General features: G+C 40.0%; 1 protein-coding gene across 1 annotated transcript; it reads right to left on the bottom strand.

Moving 5' to 3' along the window:
- Positions 1-292: 292 nt before the first annotated feature.
- Positions 293-22,053, bottom strand: CASP3 (caspase 3). The gene is made up of 7 exons (XM_032329038.1): positions 21,940-22,053; positions 10,075-10,139; positions 7,289-7,413; positions 4,081-4,209; positions 3,564-3,739; positions 3,048-3,168; positions 293-1,379 (listed from the first exon to the last, which is right to left on the bottom strand). Exons 2-7 carry the CDS (start codon positions 10,125-10,127, stop codon positions 1,150-1,152), a joined length of 834 nt encoding a protein of 277 aa, XP_032184929.1. The 5' UTR covers positions 10,128-10,139; positions 21,940-22,053; the 3' UTR covers positions 293-1,149.
- Between the last annotated feature and the right edge of the window lie 144 nt (positions 22,054-22,197).

Here is a 22,197-nt window from a genome sequence, read left to right as displayed (position 1 = left end):
TAGCTCTCTTGGAGATTCCTGCCTTGGGTCGGGGGGTATCTTCCACGCACACTAGTCCATATGGAAAAACTAGCTAGCGGGCCTTTTCCCAAAGCCGGTCCAGGGCTCTGCCCTCATCACACAGGCTGTGCCCACAGTGTCTCTGCTCAGGCTCAGACCATCTTCTAATGACGGAGTGCCCAGCTGATTGATTTATTGTTTTTCGTGGCATTTCACTGGTTACTACTATGTAAATTGTATTTTAGTGCATTCCTGTAGAGTTTCTTCAATTCACGCTGCTAGCAGCGTGATCGACAGTGTGAGGTTTTTACATAACATCTCTTCACATATTTTGCTGGCATGTGAAGCTCAACAGATTTGGCTCAGGCACAAAGGACAGGATTTGGGTGCTGGCGGATAGCTGCATCTCTGCACCTTGTAGTTCTAACACGGCCTACCCCCTCTTGATGTTGCATTTAGCTACATTCCTGGCGAGAGTCAACGAGATTTGCTCATAATTCCTCTGGCAAAATAATTAGTTTCCTTTTCAATACTAAACATGACTTTTTGCAATAAAGACATGCTGGGGCCTAACATCACAAAACCATGCTCTCAGACAAATTACCAAAAAATACAATTGACTTGTCTCCAAATCCTGATTCTAAAATCAAGGTAGGTCTTTAGGACTTTGACCCTGCCCACGGAGCCCCACATTCTAGGATACATTATTTCCCATTAGCGTGTCTGTGGTTTGACAAAAATCAGAGTACATACTCTCATATAGGAGCATGTTAAGATCATTGAAATTTATAATTACAGTGTTTAACCTCTTTCGTGATTACTTAAAAATTCATAACAGCATCACTGAAACTTGTTAATTTTCAGGGCAGTTGATTTAGAAACATTTCCTCTCACAACGATTGTACTACTACCCATTTTTATTTATTCCTAATTAAATTCAATTTTGACTACCTGGTTCTGAGAGTGAGGTAGCCTTATAGTTTTATTGCTATGAAAGTAGCAGGTTCCAAAGTACCATGTGAAGTATTCGATTAGATTAAAATGAGAGGAAAATACAGGATCAGTTAAACCATTTCCTCACTTGGCATATGAACTAAAAAAAATAAAAAATAAAAAATAAAATAAAGAAACCAAAACCACCATCCATCTTTAGTGGTAAAGATACAGTTCTTTTGTGAGCATAGACACAATACATGGAATCTGTTTCTTTCCATGAAAAGCAGAGTCAAGAGAAAAGGACTCGAATTCTGTGGCTACCTTTCGGTTAACCCGGGTAAGAATGTGCATAAACTCAAGCTTGTGAGCATACAGTTTCAGCATCGTGCAGAGTGACTGGATGAACCAGGATCCGTCCTTTGAGTTTCGCCAGGAATAGTAACCTAGGAGGCAGAGTAACAACCCAAGTACCATGAGTATCTGATTTTATAGATTATGTATAATCACAAAGGTAAAAACAAGCACAAAGATCCACATGCATTACCAGCCATAAAAAGGAAATGAACACCTCCTCTTGTTTCAGGGGAGATGATGCTGGGGGTGGCGTTGGCATTGTGCATACACCTCTCCTTTTGGTAAGGAAAAAAGAGTGTGAACTACCTTCCCCGCTGAATCATGGCGAGCTCTCTTGTTTGGGCTTCCCTTCTCATAGGGAGGAAGAGGGAAACATGTGAAAGATGCAGGGACAAACGTGGAAGAGACACCATTTTAAGAGGCATGATGTTGCCATCAGATTACTGATTCACCCCAGACATCAACTGCTTATGTATGCACATATTTGCATGTCCTAAATTTGTCTACAAGGCATCCAGACAAAGTATGATAAAGACATTACAGAATATTCAAAAACTCCAAAAAAAGAGAACACAATGTATCCATTGTACTTTTTCTCAGATTAACTCTCGGATCTATTGCTTCTAATTTGGAAGTGCTTTACCTGGAACTGTCTTGAGGTTAAAAAGAAATCATATTGAGCGTATTTAAAAATGTAACATTCTAATGTGCCTAAAAAAATTATGGAAAGATAATTCAGAGTTAAATGTTACTGACAACTTACAGTAAATGTTTAAATGTATAAGTACCCTGTTAACGTTAATAAACTGAGAAAAAAAAAAAAAAAGTAACATTCTTTAAATATACATTTGTCCTCTATTTCCAAACTTTGTGTCACCCCGAGTTAGCTGTATAATAAATAAATTGCACAATCAATCGATACTTATTTATAGGAGGACAGGTACAACACAACCGCAATAATATGGAGTAACCTATTTCTTTTCCCCCATTCCACTCTACCCTCTCACACACTATTCAGGTTTATTTTTATTATTTCCCATCTTCCAAGGAATTCCTGGAAAATGTGACAATATAGCACATACTATACCGTATCATAAGATTACAATTCATCCCCTATATTACAATACACTATATTGTATTGTACATTATAATATCTGGCATTAAGTTCATGGAGGACACTGTGGATGTATGCTTTCTTATTTTTTTAATTTTAATTTCTTATTTTTTAAGATGATTTATTTATTTGGTAGACAGAGATCACAAGTAGGCAGAGAGGCAGGTGGGGGGCGCGGGGGGGGGGCGGGAAGCAGACTCCCTACTGAGCAAAGAGTCTGAGGGAGGAGCTCAATCCCATGACCCTGGGATCATGACCTGAGCCAAAGACAGAGGCTTCAACCCATTGAGCCACCCAGGCGCCCCTCTTATTTTATTTTTAATACGTTCAGTTAGACAATATACAGTACATCATTAGTTTTTGATGTAGTGTTCAACGATTCATTAGTTGAACGTAACACCCAGTGCCCATCACAATACGTGCCCTCCGTCATGCCCGTCACCCGGTTACCCCATCCTCCCACTTTCTTATAAGTGCACACCTTCCAGCCGAACTTTGCTTAAAGATGACTTTCTGACACTTCTGTTACCTTAAAATACAGACCCCTTAGCTGTTTATGAATGTGAAAACCTTGGAAACCTTTGGAACTCTTGCTCTGTGTTTAGACTCTCCAGGTAACGTCTGTTATCGGTAACTGTCTTACCAGGGGCCGTGGAATAGGCATACAGGAAATCCGCTTCAACTGGTATTTTCTGACAGGCCATGTCGTCCTCGGCGCCACTGTCCGTCTCAATACCGCAGTCCAGGTCTGTGCCTCGGCAGGCCTAGCAGTTAGAAAATAAGCATTTAAGGGCGCCTGCATGGCTCAGTTGGTTAAGCTTTTGACTCTTGATCTCAGGTCTTGTCCTCAAGGTCGTGAGTTCAGGCCCCATGTTGGGCTCCATGCTGGGTGTGTATGTGTATGTGTGTATACATATAATTGTTATTTCTAAGAAATGTAAAGGCTGGGTAAACATGGGTTAAATGAGGAATCTTTTTGATTCAAGTCTAAAAGAAATATTTATTCTCTATCTTGTAAGTGATAGTTTAAATGAATAAAAAAGTTAAAGTAGTTCAGTAGCTTCAGGGGAAAAAAATAAATCCATTGGCTAATCCACAAAAAAGAGCAAATTAATCCCTGATTAATCCTCAATAACTAAGTTGTTCAGGTATAAATTACCTGAATAATGAAAAGTTTGGGTTTTCCAGTCAGACTTCGACAGTAATCCCCTCTGAAGAAACTTGTTAGTTTTTTCAGGTCAACAGGTCCATTGGTTCCAAAAATTATTCCTTCATCCCCATGGCTTAGAAGTACACAAACAAAACTGCTCCTTTTGCTATGATCTTCTTTAGAGACTGGAAAAATGTTTACAAGTAAGGAAAATAAACATAAAAAACAACACAACTTCATTCACCCATCGAGTTTAAATACCATCATATTTAAACTGTACGGGAGGAAGATGAAGAAACTTGAGGACAGAACTGAGAGATCATCAAAACCCACCTTGGGGCAGTCGACATACCTCAAACCATGTTAGGGAGGTAGCATGAGTAACTTTTACTTTATGTATATAAAATGTGGGATTATATAGAATATGGTGCCCCAGTTCTCATGCCTTATTATTATAATTACAGCTATACCATAATATAAAACTGGACAATAAAGGGGGGTCATCATTCTTTTAATTATTTCTTACCACTGTCCATTAATTCCAAAATTTCTTCGCATGTGAGATCATTTTTATTCCTGACTTCATATTTCAAGTTCGTGAATGTTTCCCGGAGGTTTGCTGCATCTACATCTGTACCAGACCGAGGTGCCATTCCTTGAAAACAGAAAGGATTACTTATAACTGCATTAAAAAAAATAATAATTCCTCTGAAATAAACTATTCAGCAAGTCACACAATCCACAATAAAATCTTTTCAACTGCTAAGAAAATTCAATGACTTTGATCTAACACAAAGTCTCTTTAGTTTCTTAGCATATAAGACACTTCATAGCATAAGCTGAATCAGTGCTATGGTCAGAAGGATATCTTTCACAGCTGCTTAGATAGTGAAAAACACAACCGAAATGCTTAACAAGAGAAGTTCGGTTAAATAAATTATGATTCACTTACATAATGGACTACTGTGTTGCCATTAACATTTCTGTAGACATGACACAGCTCAGTCGGTTGAGCGTCTGACTCTCGATTTTGGCTCATGTCATGATCTCAGGGATGTGGGATCAAGCACTGCAGTGGGTTCCAAGCTCAGCCCAGAGTCTACCTGGGATTCTCTCTCTCCTTCTGCCCCTCACCTCATCTCTCCCTCCCTCTCTCTCTCTCTCTCTCTGTGTCTCTCAAATAAATAAATCTTTTTAAAAAAATTTCCATAGACAAAATTTTGCCATGGGAAATGGTCATTGTATTAAAAAACCCTGTAAAACGGGATCCTACTTTTGTGTAAGAAAAAATGCTATATATAACAATACACACATCTCACACATTCAGAGGAACTGCATTTTTTTAGGTTCCCAACAATTTTAAAATCCATTACTACTTTAATATGCTTCCAGAAAAAAAAAAAAAAAAAAAACCCACAAACCACTACCACATTAATCTTGTTCACCAGGCATCCTGCTATGAGTAATTTCCTTCAACCCTTCCAAACACCAGTGTGACAGTGACTGTGACCAGCTTCACTTGGACAGATGTGGGAGAGGGAGCAAAGAGAAGTTCAGGAACTTGTTGAAAGTAATAAGGCTAGCGTCAGTCCTGTACCCAGGGGTTCTGGGCTTCAGGTTCTCCTTTAGAGTACTCTCCACATAAATGGACAGACTGACTATACAATGTGCTCAGATCTAAAAATGGCAAAGTGTTAGAGAAGACACACCTTAGAACTGAGTAAATTATAACATGTATTAATATAAAAAAAAATACTCAATGCCTATGCAAAATACTGTTGATAGAGCATCTCTGAGTAGTGTGACTATGAGTGACTTTAATGCTTTTTCTTTTATTAATCTGTAGTTTCTGAAATTTGTATTATGGCCATAGGTAATTTTTGTAAAATTAAAATAAGCCCATCAAAGTTTTGACTTTGGAGAGGATGACGACACCATGCAACTATGTGACAAAGAGACTGAATTCTGGTCCTGGGTTGTGAGCCATTTATTTATTTGTTTGTTTGTTTGTTTTAAAAGATTTTATTTATTTATTTGACAGACAGAGATCACAAGTAGGCAGAGAGGCAGGCAGAGAGAGAGGAAGGGAAGCAGGCTCCCCGCTGAGCAGAGCACCTGACGTGGGGCTCGATCCCAGAACCCTAGGATCACGACCCAAGTCGAAGGCAGAGGCTTTAACTCACTGTGCCATGCAGGCGCCCCATGAGCCATTTAACAGTAGAACAGAAAACACAAGACTATCAGGAGAGCACTGTGAGGACCTGACCTTCACATTTCAAAGCAGAAGAAGAGCTCATTCGATTGCTAAAGTTAGACTCCTGGGTTAAGTAATTTGCGGTTATGGCTGTTAAAGAATAGGTTCCACAGTGTAAAATTCTACAGGAAGTGGGCATTATAACTAGCAACGTGATGTAGAGTATCTGATGGTTGAAGGTGGCATCTCAACTTACAGCCAAAAGCAATACGAAGACTTTCGTTCAGATTCAGACACCTATTTTTCCCACTACTCCTTCCTCATAACTATTCTAACACCAAGTTCTGCTTATCGTTCCAGGGCAACCTGGATTCTTCTGGCCATTTTCACCACTGGCCCAATAGAAGGCCTCCTAAATTGGATCTGGTCCTTCTAATTTCTTTAATTAAAAATTAAGTCTAGGGACGCCTGGGTGGCTCAGTAGGTTAAGCAGCTGCCTTCGGCTCAGGTCATGATCCCAGCGTCCTGGGATCGAGTCCCACATTGGGCTCCTTGCTCCGCAGGGAGCCTGCTTCTCCCTCTGACTCTGCCTGCCACTCTGTCTGCCTATGCTCGCTCTCGCTCGCTCTCTCTCTGACAAATAAATAAATAAAATCTTAAAAAAAAAAATTAAGTCTAATGTGATCGATATGCCAATTCAAAGAATTATCATAGCATCAATATAAATATAAAAAATAAGAAATGGAGAAACAGCCCAAATGCCCATTCATAGGATAAATTATGCAAATTAAGCAAATAGAATACTATATAATAATTAAAAGATCCGATAATTATATAGCAATGTGAAAAATGCTTACATTACATTAAGTGGAACAAGCAGAATACAACACTGCTTACGTATTATGAATCAAATTAAGCTTTGAAAGAAACTCTCAGGAAAAAAAGAATCAACACATCCAGATTTTAATGAACTTTCTGGAATTATAAGGGATTTGATGGTTTATATTCTCTAAATATATATATGTATATATATATTCTGAACCATATCAGTAGAGTCACACCCAGTAGAGAGACTGAGAAGAGAGATTTAGTGATCAGGCCATGGGGAACTTACGAAAGCAGTTTCTGCAGAGGTAGAAAACAGAAAAGAGATTCAAGAGGGATGGAGAGAAGTGAAGATGGCAAGCTTACAGCCCATATTTTCAAAAATTTAGAAGAGATAAAAATCAGATCATAGCTTAAGAGGAAGCAAGGTGAAAGAAAAGTCTCTTTAAGATGGGGTTCTGTCATTTTTGTGGGGGGAAAGGGAAAAGTCAATAGAGCAAATGAAGATACAAAGAAGTGAAGCAGAAATTCTGATAATGGGCAGAAGATCAAGAGTTCGTGATGGACTATGTGTAGGGTCCTGCTCTATCTTTACTTTGTGGCTATTCTGTGTTATCATTTACTAATGAATAACATCAGTTCTATTTTTTATATTATACCAAACGTAAATGGTACAATATTTGAAGAGGACTAAGAATTACGTTAGGGTACATACCAGTACTTCTATGAAAGTTCTTATTATTAATTATTATACATAAACCCATTTCAGGATAATCCATTTTATAACTGTTGTCCAAGGACATTCCAGAGTCCACTGATTTGCTTCCATGTAAGATCTTTCTGTTTGGAAATCAAAAAACAGTTAACAAAGGTAGAAATGATCGATGCTGCTGTTCACAGTAATACAAATTTTATAATACATAAGAACAGTTCACATTTGTTGAATGAATGTCAGGCTTTGTGCTATAGGCCTTTCCTGATTTAAATTTCATGAGAAACCATTTCACAGATGTGGAAATGCGTACCCCGAGGCTCAGTGCTGATGGTGACACAGACACTGTCAGAGCCAAGGGTAGCACACCTGTCAGACTTTAGAGTTCAGGCTTTTACTCTCTACATTTTAAATCTTCCTCTAAATTTTTATAAAATTTCACCAAATGTATTTTATAGTTTAAAATTCTTAAATTTCTTATAGCTTGTGAGATATTTATCTCTCAAGGTAAGAGTGAGATCTTAAAAATACCCTGAAAATGAGAAGAAACTGAAAAAAATGCAAATACATCTCAAAGCATGGTATTTTTCACCACTCCTAAATTGTTCTTTAAACACTATGAGCTGAACAAATTAACAGTTAATACACAGATCACTGTTGTAAAGAACTGGAAATAGTTGTCTGCAGGTCACTTATCCAAAAACCTGTTATCTAGACCACGATCAAAAAACTTTTTTTTCAAAAAAGCCAAACATTAAATATTTGAGATTTGCAGGTCGTACAGTCTCTGTTGAAGCAGCTACTCCATTCTACTGGTGAAAGTAGCCCAGGACGACATGTAAAGGAATGTGTGTGGCTATGTCCCAATAAAACTTGACCAAAATAGACGGCAGGCCTGACCTCTGATCTAGTCCAAGGATCAGGACACATCAGGTCTAGGGACACCAAACATCAACACCTCAAGTCCACGTCCTCATGCATTTAACCTGAGAGTATTTCAGATTATATACAATTCTACAAACATTGTTGGAAAAAGATTAAAATAGTAAATTAAAGCAGTCGAGGTCAGAAACAACTATATTTAGCGAACAGTAAAGATCCCCACATTTTACGGGTGAGAAAATTTATGCTCAGAAAGCCAAGTGACTTGTTGAAAATCATATAAATGGTGGATCCCAGAACTGTAATTCCCCTCCACCCCTGCTGCCTCCTTAAGAGGGAGGGCTCCTCTACCATCAACAGGAAAGCTGCATGGGGAGGGGGACATGCCTGACGCAGAGCAGACTCAAAAGCCGAGGAACACGAGCATAACTTATCATCGGATTGAAACAGACCTAAATCTGTTTTGGGATCCTGTGCAATTTGCTATTAAATTATATTCTGTATGATATGAAAAGGTAGGAAACCTTTTAAGTCACTTAAAAAGGTTTAAAGAATAAATAAAAGACCCCAAACCTTCTAAAATGAGATTGTATTTCAAAAGTTTAGTTTCTGGGGCGCCTGGGTGGCTCAGTGGGTTAAGCCTCTGCCTTCGGCTCAGGTCATGATCTCAGGGTCCTGGGATTGATCCCCGCATTGGGCTCTCTGCTTGGTGGGGAGCCTGCTTCCTCCTCGCTCTCTCTGCCTGCCTCTCTGCCTACTTGTGATCTCTGTCGTCAAATAAATAAAATCTTTAAAAAAATTTAAAAAAAAGTTTAGTTTCTAATAAATCTCTTCAGTTAAGCAGACACTGCTAAATCATTATTGGTAACCTGGTGATTGTTCTGTAATACTTTTGTTTAGTATGAAGATCACTAAATAATTACTGTGATTTTTGTCCAAAATAATAATACCGGATCTCAGAAGAAAGTTTCAGATTTCAAAGTTCCACAGGGGATCCCAAGTGGATAATGACATGAATTACATTAACGGTGTTTACATCTGATCTTTTTCCTTTCTCCATCTTCTGGTTATGGGAAGCATTAATAAGCAAACTACTAGAAAGAGGAAGACAGAAAAACAGACAGGGCAAGATCATCTAAAAGCAGGCAGTTCTTCCCCAGACTCAGAACTGGCATTTCATTTTAGTTTTAAAACTCATAAATAGGGATGTCTGGGTGGCTCAGTTGGTTAAATGCCTGCCTTCGGCTCAGGTCATGATCTTGGGGTCCTGGGATCGAGCCCCGTGTCAGGCTCCTTGCTCAGCAGGGAGCCTGCTTCTCCATCTGCCTGCTGCTCCCCCTGCTTGGGCTCTCTCTGGCAAATAAATAAATAAAATCTTTAAAGAAAAAGAACAACTCATAAATAAACAGAAAGCCAAAAAATCTCCTCCAAACACAAAAGCTGTCATCCTACAGACAGATTTTGGGAGGCACAGAAGAATTGCAAGTTCTGCCTCTCCTAAGGCATCCTTCTGCAGGTTGGGGATTCTGACTATGGGGCAGGCGCTGTACCTCATCGTGCCCTGTGCCCTCCCCACAGTATCATGAAAATTTGGTTTGAAAGACGAGATTCAGGGAGGATAAGTTAACATGTGCAAAAGCCACGCAGCTGCCAAGGGAGATGTCAGCTGGTTCTCTCGAGTTTGAAAGCCCTTTCTGCTTCCCCGTTCCTTCAAGTCTGCTGTATTACCTACACATCTTTCCTTCATTATAAAGGATAGAAATAGAATATTTTTCTATTAGAAATATATTATAGAATAGATATATTTAGAATATAGAGTATATATAGAATATATAATCGAATATGTAACATAATAGAATATATAGGAATATATTATAGAATAGAATATATCCAATAGAAATACTCACGTTTCCGAATTTTTAATGGATTTTGCATCCACCGTGTGTTCACTGTTCTCCATGGATACCTCTAACTGGACGATAAAGAAGACAGGAGTTAATCTGTCATTAGAAGATCACTGCATTATATTAATTATTCCAATGCTATATATGGACATTTTACCACTGGTATTACCACTCCTGGCTCAGCTTCTCCTCTCTTGTTAAAGGTTTTTGGGGGTCAAACCTGAGAGCTATAATCCTTTCTAAAAGTATGTGCAATGTAGTCCATTTCTTTCTCTTCTCTTTTTTAACTGAGCTATGAACTTCATTTAGTGTACAGGTAAGAAGCACACAGCTTGATAAATATTTACATTTATCCACTCCCACCATATCAAGATACAGACTGCAATTTGTTTCTCTCACAACAGATCAGGTCAATCATTGCTAAGAACTTAGTCTTCCAAGGCAGCACAGTCGAGACGAAACCCGGAAACTTCCCATCACAATGGTATAGCTCACATGCTACTATGCTACAAAGCTTTAGATTCTCAAAAGACACAGCACCAGGAAGTCCAAACTTCCATGTAATCTTTACTCTGAAACTGGGCTTGAGAATTCCACCTACTCATCTAGGGCGGTAGAATGGCCAGGGAAACCTAGAAGAGAGAACTAAAGTTTCTGCTTTCAATCTTCCATCAGACAATTCTAGTGGACCTGACACGGTGAGCGAGTCCTTATGATTGGAGCAGCTGGCACCCATGGAGGACTTATTAGACAGCAGGCACTGTGCTAGGCATCTCATCTTTCTCTTCCCACCACTCCTGAGAGTCAGGAAACCCCATTTCTAGTGATTAAATGACTCTGTCCACAGTCACAGAGCTAAGTGACTCAGGCCCTCTCCTTCCCACTCTGCTCTGCTGCCTCTGAAGAAGCCAGTTCCTTACTACTTGTCTTCTGGAGTTCTCCCATGTCTTCTCTGGCCTTCCAGAAGTAAACATACTTCCCATGCCTATCTACCTCCCTAAATGAAGAAAAGAGAAAAACAGACCCCCAAATTCCTGACTTTCTCCAGCCTCTAGAAGCGCTGGCAAATGCAAAAATACAAATCAAAATACAACTTTAACCTGACTCGTATACTAAGATCAGAAATCGTAAAAGAATATAAAAGCCCATCAATAGGTCTCAGCCAACCACAAAAGCCTTTACAGAAAGTCCTAGCATTCCTCACCACTTTTAAATTTAAAAAAAAATTTGTGATACATAAATCTACCATCTTAACTATTTTAAGTATATAACTCAGTAACATTAAGTATAGTTACATTAGTGTAGGCTATCACCACCATCCATCTCTAGAACTTACTTTTTCATCATCCCAAACTGAAAATCCCTACCAAACCCACCCTTTTCCAAGCCCAAAGCTAAGGAGACCTCTTCTGTTCTCCAAAGCTAATTTCATTCCTGCCTTCTCCCCAAATCCCATGTGAGCCTATGGTTAGAAAAGATGGAGACAAGAATATGGAAGAAAGGAAGTGCGACCATTTCAATTCAACCATAGAGGAGAGCAGTGTTTTACTTCCTCTCAAAGCCAGTCTTTCTTTTGCTTTTCTAACAAAGACTCTTTGCTTTTCTACCATCTTTTTTCCTATAGGCTTTCTAGAAAACCAAGGGAGGATGGTGAATACAACCTTAGCGAGCACATGCTTTGTAACAGGTATCACTGTAGGCACCAAGGCAGAGTGGAAGACAAGACAAAGTTCTTACCTTCAATTTTCATCCTAGAAAGGAAGAATAATTATAAATTGATAGTAAAATTTCTGACACTAATTGGGACAGTGAAGGAAAGAAAATGGGGTAAAGTAATGGAGAGACTGGAAGTATAAGCTACTTTAGCTAAGCTGGTTGAGGAAGCCATCTCTCGGGTAATGTTTATATCAAGACCTAAATGACACAGAAGCTGTCTTTGCTGGGAAGGACCAAGAAGTACAAAGTCCCTGAAAAAGTTTGGGGTATTCATGGTACAGAACAAAGACCATTTTGACCAGTGCATGGTAAAAGAAGGGAAGGCATAAGAAGAGATGAAGTAGGGAAGGTGAGATCACATAGGGCCCTCAGGAGCCAAGAGTGGCTTTGGTTTTATTCTGGTTGCAAGGAAAAACCATTGGTGTGTTTTAAGCAGAGGTGGGACGGCATGCTTTAAAAAGATCTCTCTGGCTGCTGAATGGAGAATCAACTGTAGAAGATTGGGGTAGAGGCACACAAGCCAATGGAAAGCCTTACAGAATAGTTCTAGAAAGAGATGATGGTGGCTTAGATTAGAGCTGGTCACTGGATATATGTAGTTAAGAGTCTGGAACTCAGGGAGAGATCAGCACTGGAGATACACAGGGCACTCTCCTATTTACAAGGCCAGCCTGAGACTAAGAAAGATGACTGAAATGAGGAGGGGAGGTGAGTGGGGAGGAGTCAGATGAATGCTGTATACCAAAGCATGCAGAAGTCTTTCAAGGAATGTTCCATGCTTTAAATTTTGCTAAGAGTTCAAGTCAGTTGAGGACAGACCATTGGCTTTGGCAAGAAGGCCATGGGTATAGTGGGGATTATGAGGAAAAAATTGTCTAACACCTGGAAATGGGCAAAAGTAATTATTGTATAGCATTTCAGTGTGGTGCTGGGCATGGTCTAGAAGAATCTTGAGGATTCGCTGACTTTATAGCGTGTCTTTTTTTTTTTTTTTTAAGTTCTTATTTAAATTCTAGTTAGTTAACATAGAAAGTAATATTGGTACCAGCAGTAGAACGTGGCGATCAATCACTTACATACAACACCCTGTGCTCATCCCAAGTGCCCTCATTAATACCCATATGCATTTAGCCATCCCTTCCCCACCTCCCCACCAGCAACCCTTCTGTTCTCTATAGTTAAGACTCTCTTATGAGTTGCTTCCCTCTCTTTTTCCACCCTTCCTCCATATCTTGTTTCTTAAATTTCACGTTTGAGTGGAATCATGGTATTTGTCTTTCTGACTTATTTTGCTTAGCATAATACACTGTAACTCATCCATGTCGTTGCAAAAGGCAAGATTTCATTCTTTTTGATGGCTGAGTAATATTCCATTGTGAGTATATATGTGTGTTTGTGTGTGTTCACACATAGCGTATCTTCTTTGTCGATTCATCAGTCGATGGACATTTGTACTCTTTCCATAATTTGGTTATTGTTGATAATGCAGGTGCCCCTTCTAATCAGTATGTCTGTATCATTTGGGTAAATATCTAGTAGTGCAATTGCTGGGTCATAGGGTAGTTCTATTTTTAACTTTCTGAGGAACCTCCATACTCTTTTCCAGAGTGGCTGCACCAGTTTGCATTCCTATCAACAGTGTTAAGATGGTTCCCCTTTCTCTGAATCCTTGCCAACACCAGTTGTTTCCTGTATTGTAATTTTAGCCATTCTGCAGGTGTGAGGTGGTACCGCATCTTCGTTTTGATTTGTATTTCTCTGATGGCTGTGGTTGAGCATCTTTTCATGTGTCTGTTAGCCATCTGAATGTCTTCTTTCGAAAAATGTCTATTCATGGCTTCAGTCCATTTCTTAAGTGGATTATTTGGTTTTTTGGCTGTTGACTTTGATAAGCTCCTTACAGATTTTGGTTACTAACTCTTTATCTGACCTTGTAATGAGTAGGTTATTTTACAACTCTGTAGGAAATTAAGTCATAGAAAATGGATAGCCATGCTAATGGTTCTTGCCTATAGCAACAAAAAAGAATTTTGTCTTTCAATGATACTGATTTTTGACCTATAGAAAAATGACCCTTCCAAATTATGTTTCACTGCCCTGTAGGATACTAACCAGTTCTGCCTCTATTAGCAAATTCATCTCAGTATACCTAACCATCTGTTTGCTCTTCTAATTCTCCTTTGAACTGGTCTTAGTCTCTTACTGGTTCTATTATTAATTAAATAAAGTACCTGAAACATATTTATTCTACATTTACACAACAGCCAAGTGTCACAATTTTCAAACATTATAGTTTAAAAGGATCAATGTTATGGCAGTGGGTTAGGGAGAAAATGGGAGAACAAAAAGGAGTAAAGAGAACACAAGTGAGCAAGCAGTTTTGCAGGGAAGGGGGAAAAAGAAATGGCATAGGAGCTGGAGGGGGATGAGAGGTAGAGATTTCTTGCTTTGTTTGGTTTTGAAGACGGGCCATGGAAGGCTTGCTTTCATGCTGATGAGAATGATCTGTGTAAAGTGAGAAATTAATAAGGCAAGAGGAGAGAAAGTTCCTGAAGGGGTAAAGGATTTGCAGATCTCTCACCTGTGGGGAGGCCTTAGTCTCAGCTAAGAACAAGTAAGGGTTCATCCCCCAAAGGCAGAAGGAGGGCAAAGTATTGGGGCACATGTGGAAGGAGGGCGAATGTGAGGCAAGAAGGATGAGGTACTTCTTATAAGATCGCTTCTATTTTCTCTATATTTAGAAGGTAAACTCTGAGACAAGAATCCCAAAATGTCCAAGGTGTACATTCGTGTATATTTACCCATGTATTATAACCAAGTAATACCAAAAACCAATCACATACAATGCTAGCAGGGGTGTGGGAGATCGGCATTCTCATACACTACTACAAGGGGCATACATTGGTATTATCTCTTGAGAACATCTTGCTATGTCCTCCTATCCCTCAATAAAAACTCAGAAGTTTTGATCTGGTAAAATTACACTTCTAAGAACATAGCCTAGAAAAAATAACCCCAGGGAGGGGGAAGAGGAGGGCAAGGGAAGGAGGGGAGAGAAGAACATTGAGAATTGAGAATAATTACGTTGTGGTATATCCATACATTAGTTAAAACAGCTAGAAAACTTTTTTAAAGAACTAAATTATGCAGGAAATGCTTATAAGGTTAAGTAAAAATAGGTTATAAAGTTTTATAAAATAATATAATCTCAATTTTCTATACAAGAAAAGACCCAAAGTAATTATCCAGCATCTTCACACATTAACCTATCATCCAACAGTGGCTATCTCTGGGTGACGGGATTACTGGCTACTTATTTACTCCTTGATATTTTCCTGTATTTTCTACGACATCTATTTTTTTTTTTTTAACCTAGAAAATAGTAACAAGGTTTATCTTATAAAATAATATCTATAGGCAGGGATAGATTGCATCAACCAGGATTGTGTGGTCAATTTCAACCTTCAGCCCTGTTTCAAGAATGACAAAAACAGGGGACTGCTACTACTATGAAAGTAGCAATCTTTTCTTGGCTGCTCTGTACCATGTTCTAGTCTCCCTCTTTTTCTTTCTTTTTCTGTTTCACACATACCACAAACATAGATTAAGTACAAGAAACCTCAAACATTCTTAAACCATAAATATAGAGCCCAATTGCCCCATGCATGCCAGTTCTAACTGGGCAGACTATAATGCAAAACAATTATCCATCCATGATTGAAAAAACAAAGTTGTGGTTAAGTTGATGAAATGAGAGAAAAGCTACAGAGTGGCTAACAATTTCAAACCAGAGGCAAATACATAGTAAGTGATTTATTGTTATTATATTACAATCCATAAGAAAATAATATTATCTATGTTTCAAGACTTTATGGCCAGCCTGTAGTAAATCTGGAATGAAAACAGAATGGAGGGGTGCCTGGGTAGCTCAGTGGGTTAAGCCTCTGCCTTCGGCTCAGGTCATGATCTCAGGGTCCTGGGATGGAGCCCCACGTTGGGCTCTCTGCTCAGCGGGGAGCCTGCTTCCCCCTCCCTCTCTGCCTGCCTCTCTGTCTACTTGTGATCTCTCTATCAAATAAATAAAAATAAAATCTTAAAAAAAATAAACAATGGGAAAGAAGACTTAATAAAAATGGAAATTTCTAAAGCTGAACCTAGAGCTCCTGCCATGTCCTTTCTGGCCCCAGTTTGCTTCAAATTGGCCCTGCGGATGGGTTTTCCAAACATAGGATACACAGTATGTGTTCAGGACCCCCTAAAAGCTGATGGGTTCCCACATATGATTGAGGCCTTTAAGATCTCACGTCAAACACTCCTGCAAACAGTGCCCCAATTCTTAGACGGAAATACTAACTTCTACCAACCTTTTATCTCTTGCCAACAATAAAGCTATGGGATGAAACTATGTTACCCTTATAGAAACTTTAAATTTAAATAGTGCTCTGCTTTCCAGAGTTTTAAAATATTTGGCTTCTTGGCTCATATCAATGTTAAGATTTCACCTAAACAGTAGGTGATTTTTAAGTACTCACTTCCTTTTCATACATTTACTGAACTTTAACCAAGTCACTTTTAATAGTTAAAGAAAGTTTCATACAGATCAAGCCTAATACAAATAATTGTAATTTAATGATATTTGATATTAGGCATGAGATGGACGATTTTGTTTCAGTAAGGCAGTTAGTGGCTGGAAGGAAAAAAGATGAGTTCTTTAGAATGGGATTGAAAACAGTGTCTTATACTATTTGATAAGGATTTCTCAGGAACACACACTATGATGAGTTTCACTGCTTTCTTTATCAGTACCTGAACCATATATATTGCAACAGGATCAGCTGACCTTCGTATATTATCACAAATTTACACGGTGGTAAATAAAATCCCCAATGCATCAGACATGTGCACATTTAGTCTCTTCTTGTCACCATCTGCTTTTTCCACATGGAAACACCACATCCACACTCTTGGGAGAAAGAGCTTTGGTTCTTGCAGAACTTGTCACACTTAGCATTACGTCACCTCCATTAGCTAATGCCAGGCTGAATACAAATTATACTGGGGATGGTGATTTCATCTTAGAAGGATAAAAAAATGATCCCTCAAGGGAAATATTTAACACTCTCAGTGATCACAGGACTTTAAGTTCTTAGAACACTTTCATTTGACAAAACATAAGTGGGAAAACATACCAAAAGCGTTCAAAAAATATATCCTAGCACAGCAATGAAATTATCACTGATTCTCCCATACTGATGTATGTAATTCTTTCTATCAACTCAGGATGCTGCTGATAATAAAATATATTTCTAAACATATATTAGATCCTGGAGAAATTGTAATAGACCAACTGGCATTAGATGGCAATTACAACTTGGGTCTTAGACTTACTTTCCTAGTTCCTAGACCCCTTTAATGCTTGTCACTGAAGCTGCTACAAACAGTCAGATCTTCAAAAACAAAAACAAAAACAAAAACAAAAAAAGGTTGTCGGTATAAATGTATGGTCACTCTAAAATAGGTATTTAAACATTTTATGCTGTTTTCCTAAACAAGTGAAAAGTCATAATGTTTTCCTATTTATATTCTAGTTAGCCGACTAAAGAGACCATTGTATATTGCAATAATGCAGTAAAGCAGGATAAATGATCTACAGTGAAGGCAGCAGAATGAAAATTAATTTCTAAAACTGAAATTTTGATATCAAGTTATAAAGTGTTAAAATTAAGAAGCCCACAAAACCCTGTTATTATAAACGAACAGTTTGAAAGTGTGCCTATGGTAGAGATTTCAAAATAAGACATTAGATGAGTAAAGTCTGCCAGATTCTACTCTGCTAACTTGTCACACAGCAGTAGCCTATTCCTAGGGCCTGTCCTAAAAGGAAGCTGAGGCAAAGGATAACGCCTGGTTTGAAATCTCCAAACGTGACATCAGAATGAATACTGCTCACTTATGAATCATCTATCATGGGTCATGGGTCTATCTAAAAAAAAAAAAAAAAAAAAAAAAAAAAATTTATGAGTAAAGATTTACCAAAACACATAGCCAAAGAAACGGCCAAAGAATCACAATGCCTTATGTGATTTGAGGGTTGTGTACAAGTGTCATGTACAAACAGTTCCTCTTGATGCTGGCTCGTCTGGGCTAGCCTCTGAGCCAAAAGGTACTTTTACTTATTTAGGTACACATTTATTATTTACTCAGGTCTTTCTGGCTAGTCCTCAAACTGGGATCTGTCTGCCTTGAGAGGGCAGACTCCCACTCTTCCACATGACTAGGGTAATACTCTCCAGAGTTTCAAGGAAGGAAACTAAAATCCATAACCTAAAAGCTCTCATTAAGATGAGACAGAGAACAAAAAGAACATGACAGAAACTGACAGCAGAGATACTGAAATAGTAAACGCACTTACTCTAATTAATGAACAAAATAGGAATGACAGTTATGGTGTTTTTGATACCATTGGGTAATCTTCTAAAAGTCAAATATCTGGTTTCATGTTATTAAGATATTTTCTATATGCCTGTAAAGTCAAAGTGAAGCCTATCCATTATGACTTCTGGGAAGGCTATAATTTTGCCAAGAGTTTGAGAAACATCAGGATTGTATTTATGACCTATTAGAAGGGACCTATTAGAGGGGCACCTGGGTGGCTCAGTGGGTTAAAGCCTCTGCCTTCGGCTCCGGTCATGATCCCAGAGTCCTAGGATCACTCCTCTCCCTCTGTCTGCCTCTCTGCCTCCTTGTGATCTCTGTCTGTCAAATAAATAAATACAATCTTTTATTTTTTTTAAGGACCTGTTAGAGAGGACAAAGTCTCAAAAGCAGTCAACAAACCCAGATTTAGTAACTTAAACAGAAAGAACAGACTTCTCACAATAGTTTGGATAAGAACAGATTTCAGCTGTAATGTACTAGAGGTTTTATTGAAATTCATTCCCATCTGGTCTTTGAATTTCTCTGGGGAATTTTAAGAATCACCAAATTGGACATTGCCATTAGACCTGGTTAAGGTGAAAAGACACTGAGCATCAAGTAAAATAAAACAGAGTAAACTAAACTAAGTTCAGTTGTGCCGGACAAACAGATCAAACCATTCTTTCCTTTTCTCTGGAAGGGCCCCAGGACCAGGAAGACAGGCTCGAATTGTTTCCCCACTGTTCAAAGTCATATATTGTACAAAATAAATATAGAACGAAGGATCTTGGATGCCATTTATAAAAATTACAACCTACAGAGTCTCCTCCCTGCTGCTCAGAACCACTCCTCTGCAGAAGCACATTCTGGTTTACAACCACTGGATTAAAGAAACCCTGCCTGCCAGTGAAGGTCTGAAACTGGGAAAAGTCAGAGTCGGTAGTCAGTAGTATTTATTCATTTGTCACTGGCACTGTCATAATTTACTGAACTGTGTGCAGAGCACTGCAGTAAACCTGTGTATGGAGTTGTGGTTGGAGCCAAGGAGCCTGTCCCTGTGTGGGACTCACACCTGTACTCCCTTATTCAGCTCCACAAGGCAACTGCCAGACAGTGCTCAGTAGGGATCAGAGAAGTTTATCTTACTCTACACTAATTCAGAAGCTCTATAAGCAATATGCAGGCAAGAACAAAATAGACAGAGAAGTAACATTATCTAGCTACAAAGCATAGTCAACAGACATCTCATTTTATCCCAATAACCCTGTGAGGTGTGTATATCTGATTTATGCCTAACTTATGAATGAGCTAGTAAGTGGCAGCCTTGGGACTTGGCCTTGAGTGTTCTGACAACAAAATACCTACCTGTTCCCCTCCACTACATTTGTTACACGTGTACAAAACATTATCTAACAGTCTAAGAATTCCCACCTCTTTGTTGGGGTGCAAAAACCAGTGCTTCCCCTATTTGAAGCAGAGTTTAAAGGTCTAATAGTAGGCACCAAAATTGTTTTAAAGCCATACATGAAAATAAAGACTGCCTTTTAGCTCTGAAGCAGTAGATTGTGTGAAACTGGTTTTGAAAGCAAAACAGTAAAGAAATACTGTAACTGCCTATATCAGGTAACATGTCAGTTTCTTAAACAGGCAGGAAGCAAGGCCCTTTTTAAAGAGCAAAAGCAAATCTGATTTAATTAGGTACAATGGTTCTTTTCTTTTAACTGTGAACAGATTTTATTGCCACACTCCAGTAATTGTTCATTAAAACACATTCTAACTTTCAAAGCCTTTTTTTTTTTTTTTTTTTTTTTTTGCAGAAGAGCAAAGCAAAACCAAAGCTCAAACATCTGGTGGTGATAGGGAAGACTTAAGCTTTACAGTCATTCTTGGAGATCATGTAACTCCAACACAAAGTGGCTGAGCACCACCTTCCTTAGCACCTGTTACTATCTTGCAAATTCACATTGTCACAGTGACTCCATATTTCACTTCTACCATTTCTTTCTAATTCTCATCTTTTAATTATAATTTGCTAAGTAAACCCAAAATAGGTTTATGTTTTCTAGATAGGGCATAATTATTAAAAAGCATAATATTGTAGTGCGGGTATTACTTTTGCCAGACTATATATATATATATATATATATATATATATATGGAGAAAAACAATAAGGAACAACAAGATAACAAGATAAATATAGTCCCTCATGGAATTTGCTTAAAAACTATTAGGGAAGATAGTAGACAAGAACTGCAAAGGACATGCCATTTGCTTTTTATGAAATGTAGGATGCAAAAGGAACTCATTAGAAGACTTAACCTTGAAGTACTTAATGAGAACAGAAACGTAAGTGGGAGTTCCTCAAGTGAAAGTGATGCAATGAAGGGAAAGAGGGAATGCAGAGTGTTCCAGGCAGAGACTAGGTCTGAAGATCAGCCTGGCTGTTCAGTAAATGAAATGGTGATATAAAGAAAGATAAAACAAGGGAGGGGACTAAGGCGCCAACCTATGCTTGGCTTTGTTAGCCTTGTTAAAGGGTTGGAGTTTGTCCTATGCCCAAAGGAGCAGCCTTCTAGAATTCTATTTTATAAAGATCATTCAGCTTGCGCTGTGAAGAATGGAATGGAGGGCAGGGGGAAGGGTCTGGAAGTATGGAGGCCAATAAGGAGGCTGCTATAGCTAGCGAAGAGGCTAGGGTGGTTCTCAAAAATGGAGAAGAGTGGACAGAGCTCACCAATATTTAGGAGGTCCTGGTGGCTTGATGGCTAATTGGGGAAGGAACAGGGAGGGAGAGGTAGCTGAGAACGCTCATTTTTGGCTTGGATGCCACTTACTGAGTACAGTACAGGGACAGGGGCAACTACTGACTGCATGGCTTTAGAACAGACCCACCGAAATCAAGAGGGAGGAGGGTTGGGAAAGGCAGCCTTTCCAACATGGCCTGAGGGGACTTTAAAGCAGCTCCCAGGTGACTTTGGCAACAGATACATAATCACAGGGAAGAGCTGCAAGGAATTATGGAAGCCTGCGGGTCTGAAAAGGAAATGGAATTCAGTGCTTGGAATTTACTTCTCTGGAAAACTGAGTCACACAGTCAGCCCGAAAAAATCTAGGCCCGAGACAGAGAAAGCAGCAGAGACCAAGCCCTCTTCCAGTAATAGGAGGATCAGTCCGCGACTCTCAGCAGCACCAGGCTCGTCTCCCGCCCTCTCGAGGCTCCGTTTTTTTGGCGCGGGTCATCCGCTCCTCTTTTCCCGACCCAATTTCAGCCCAAGGTCCCAGCCACCCTCACTTCTCAAGCATCCCGCTGCGTCGGCTCCAGCTCCAACCCCCTACCACCCGGCCCCGGCGCCCCCCACCCTCACCCCAGGCCCCCGGGACCAGACTCTTCTGCAACCCAGCCTCGACGCTCCCGGCCCGGCCTCTCAATCCTCCAGTCCTCCGGGCTCCGTATCTCCAGCCAGATCTCCGTTTCTCGGCATCCACAGCCCCTGGCCTCGCCCACCCCCTCGGGTGTCTCGCTAAGCAGGCTTCGGTGCACGTTCTCGCACCCGTCGTGGTGCCATAACAAAGGATCCGCTGCACGGACCGTGCCCACGTCCTCCTCCCCGGAGCAGCTGCAGGCCGGGGCAGGTCGCCGGGGCGGGCGCAGAGCTTGGGAGGATGGAGGGAGCGGGCCCAGGGCTCCCTCGGCGGGAAGGGTCGCGGCGGGAAGGGCCGATGGCAGCACTCACCGCACAGCCTCCAAACAACAGCCACGTACGGATTCCTCTCGCACTCGTTAGGCTTCCTAAACCGCAGCCTCTGCCCGCAGCCCTAAAAGGTGTACTCCTGGGAGGCCCCGCCCCTAGGCCCGCCCCCTAGGCCCGCCCCCTAGGCCCGCCCCCTAGGCCCCGCCCCGGCCCGCTCCCTTCTTCTCGCTCGGGAGACTTGTTCCTCCAGCCCAGGCGCTCTCCCGCTCCCACCCACCCATGCTGCTCCCTCATAGGCCC

This window comes from Mustela erminea, chromosome 21 (genome assembly GCF_009829155.1).
Source record: "Mustela erminea isolate mMusErm1 chromosome 21, mMusErm1.Pri, whole genome shotgun sequence".
NCBI lineage: Eukaryota > Metazoa > Chordata > Mammalia > Carnivora > Mustelidae > Mustela > Mustela erminea.
The sequence above is the reverse complement of the archived record's forward strand: the minus strand, read 5'-3'. Positions and strand labels throughout refer to the sequence as shown.

Coding starts and splice junctions, on each gene's coding strand:
- CASP3 (XM_032329038.1), bottom strand. CDS start 10,127: ATGGAGAACAGTGAACACACGGTGGATGCAAAATCCATTAAAAATTCG. Junction 3,169..3,563: donor CCAAACTTTTCATTATTCAG/GTAATTTATACC, acceptor TCTAACTGCTAG/GCCTGCCGAGGCACAGACCT. Junction 1,380..3,047: donor TGCCTATTCCACGGCCCCTG/GTAAGACAGTTA, acceptor TCTGCCTCCTAG/GTTACTATTCCTGGCGAAAC.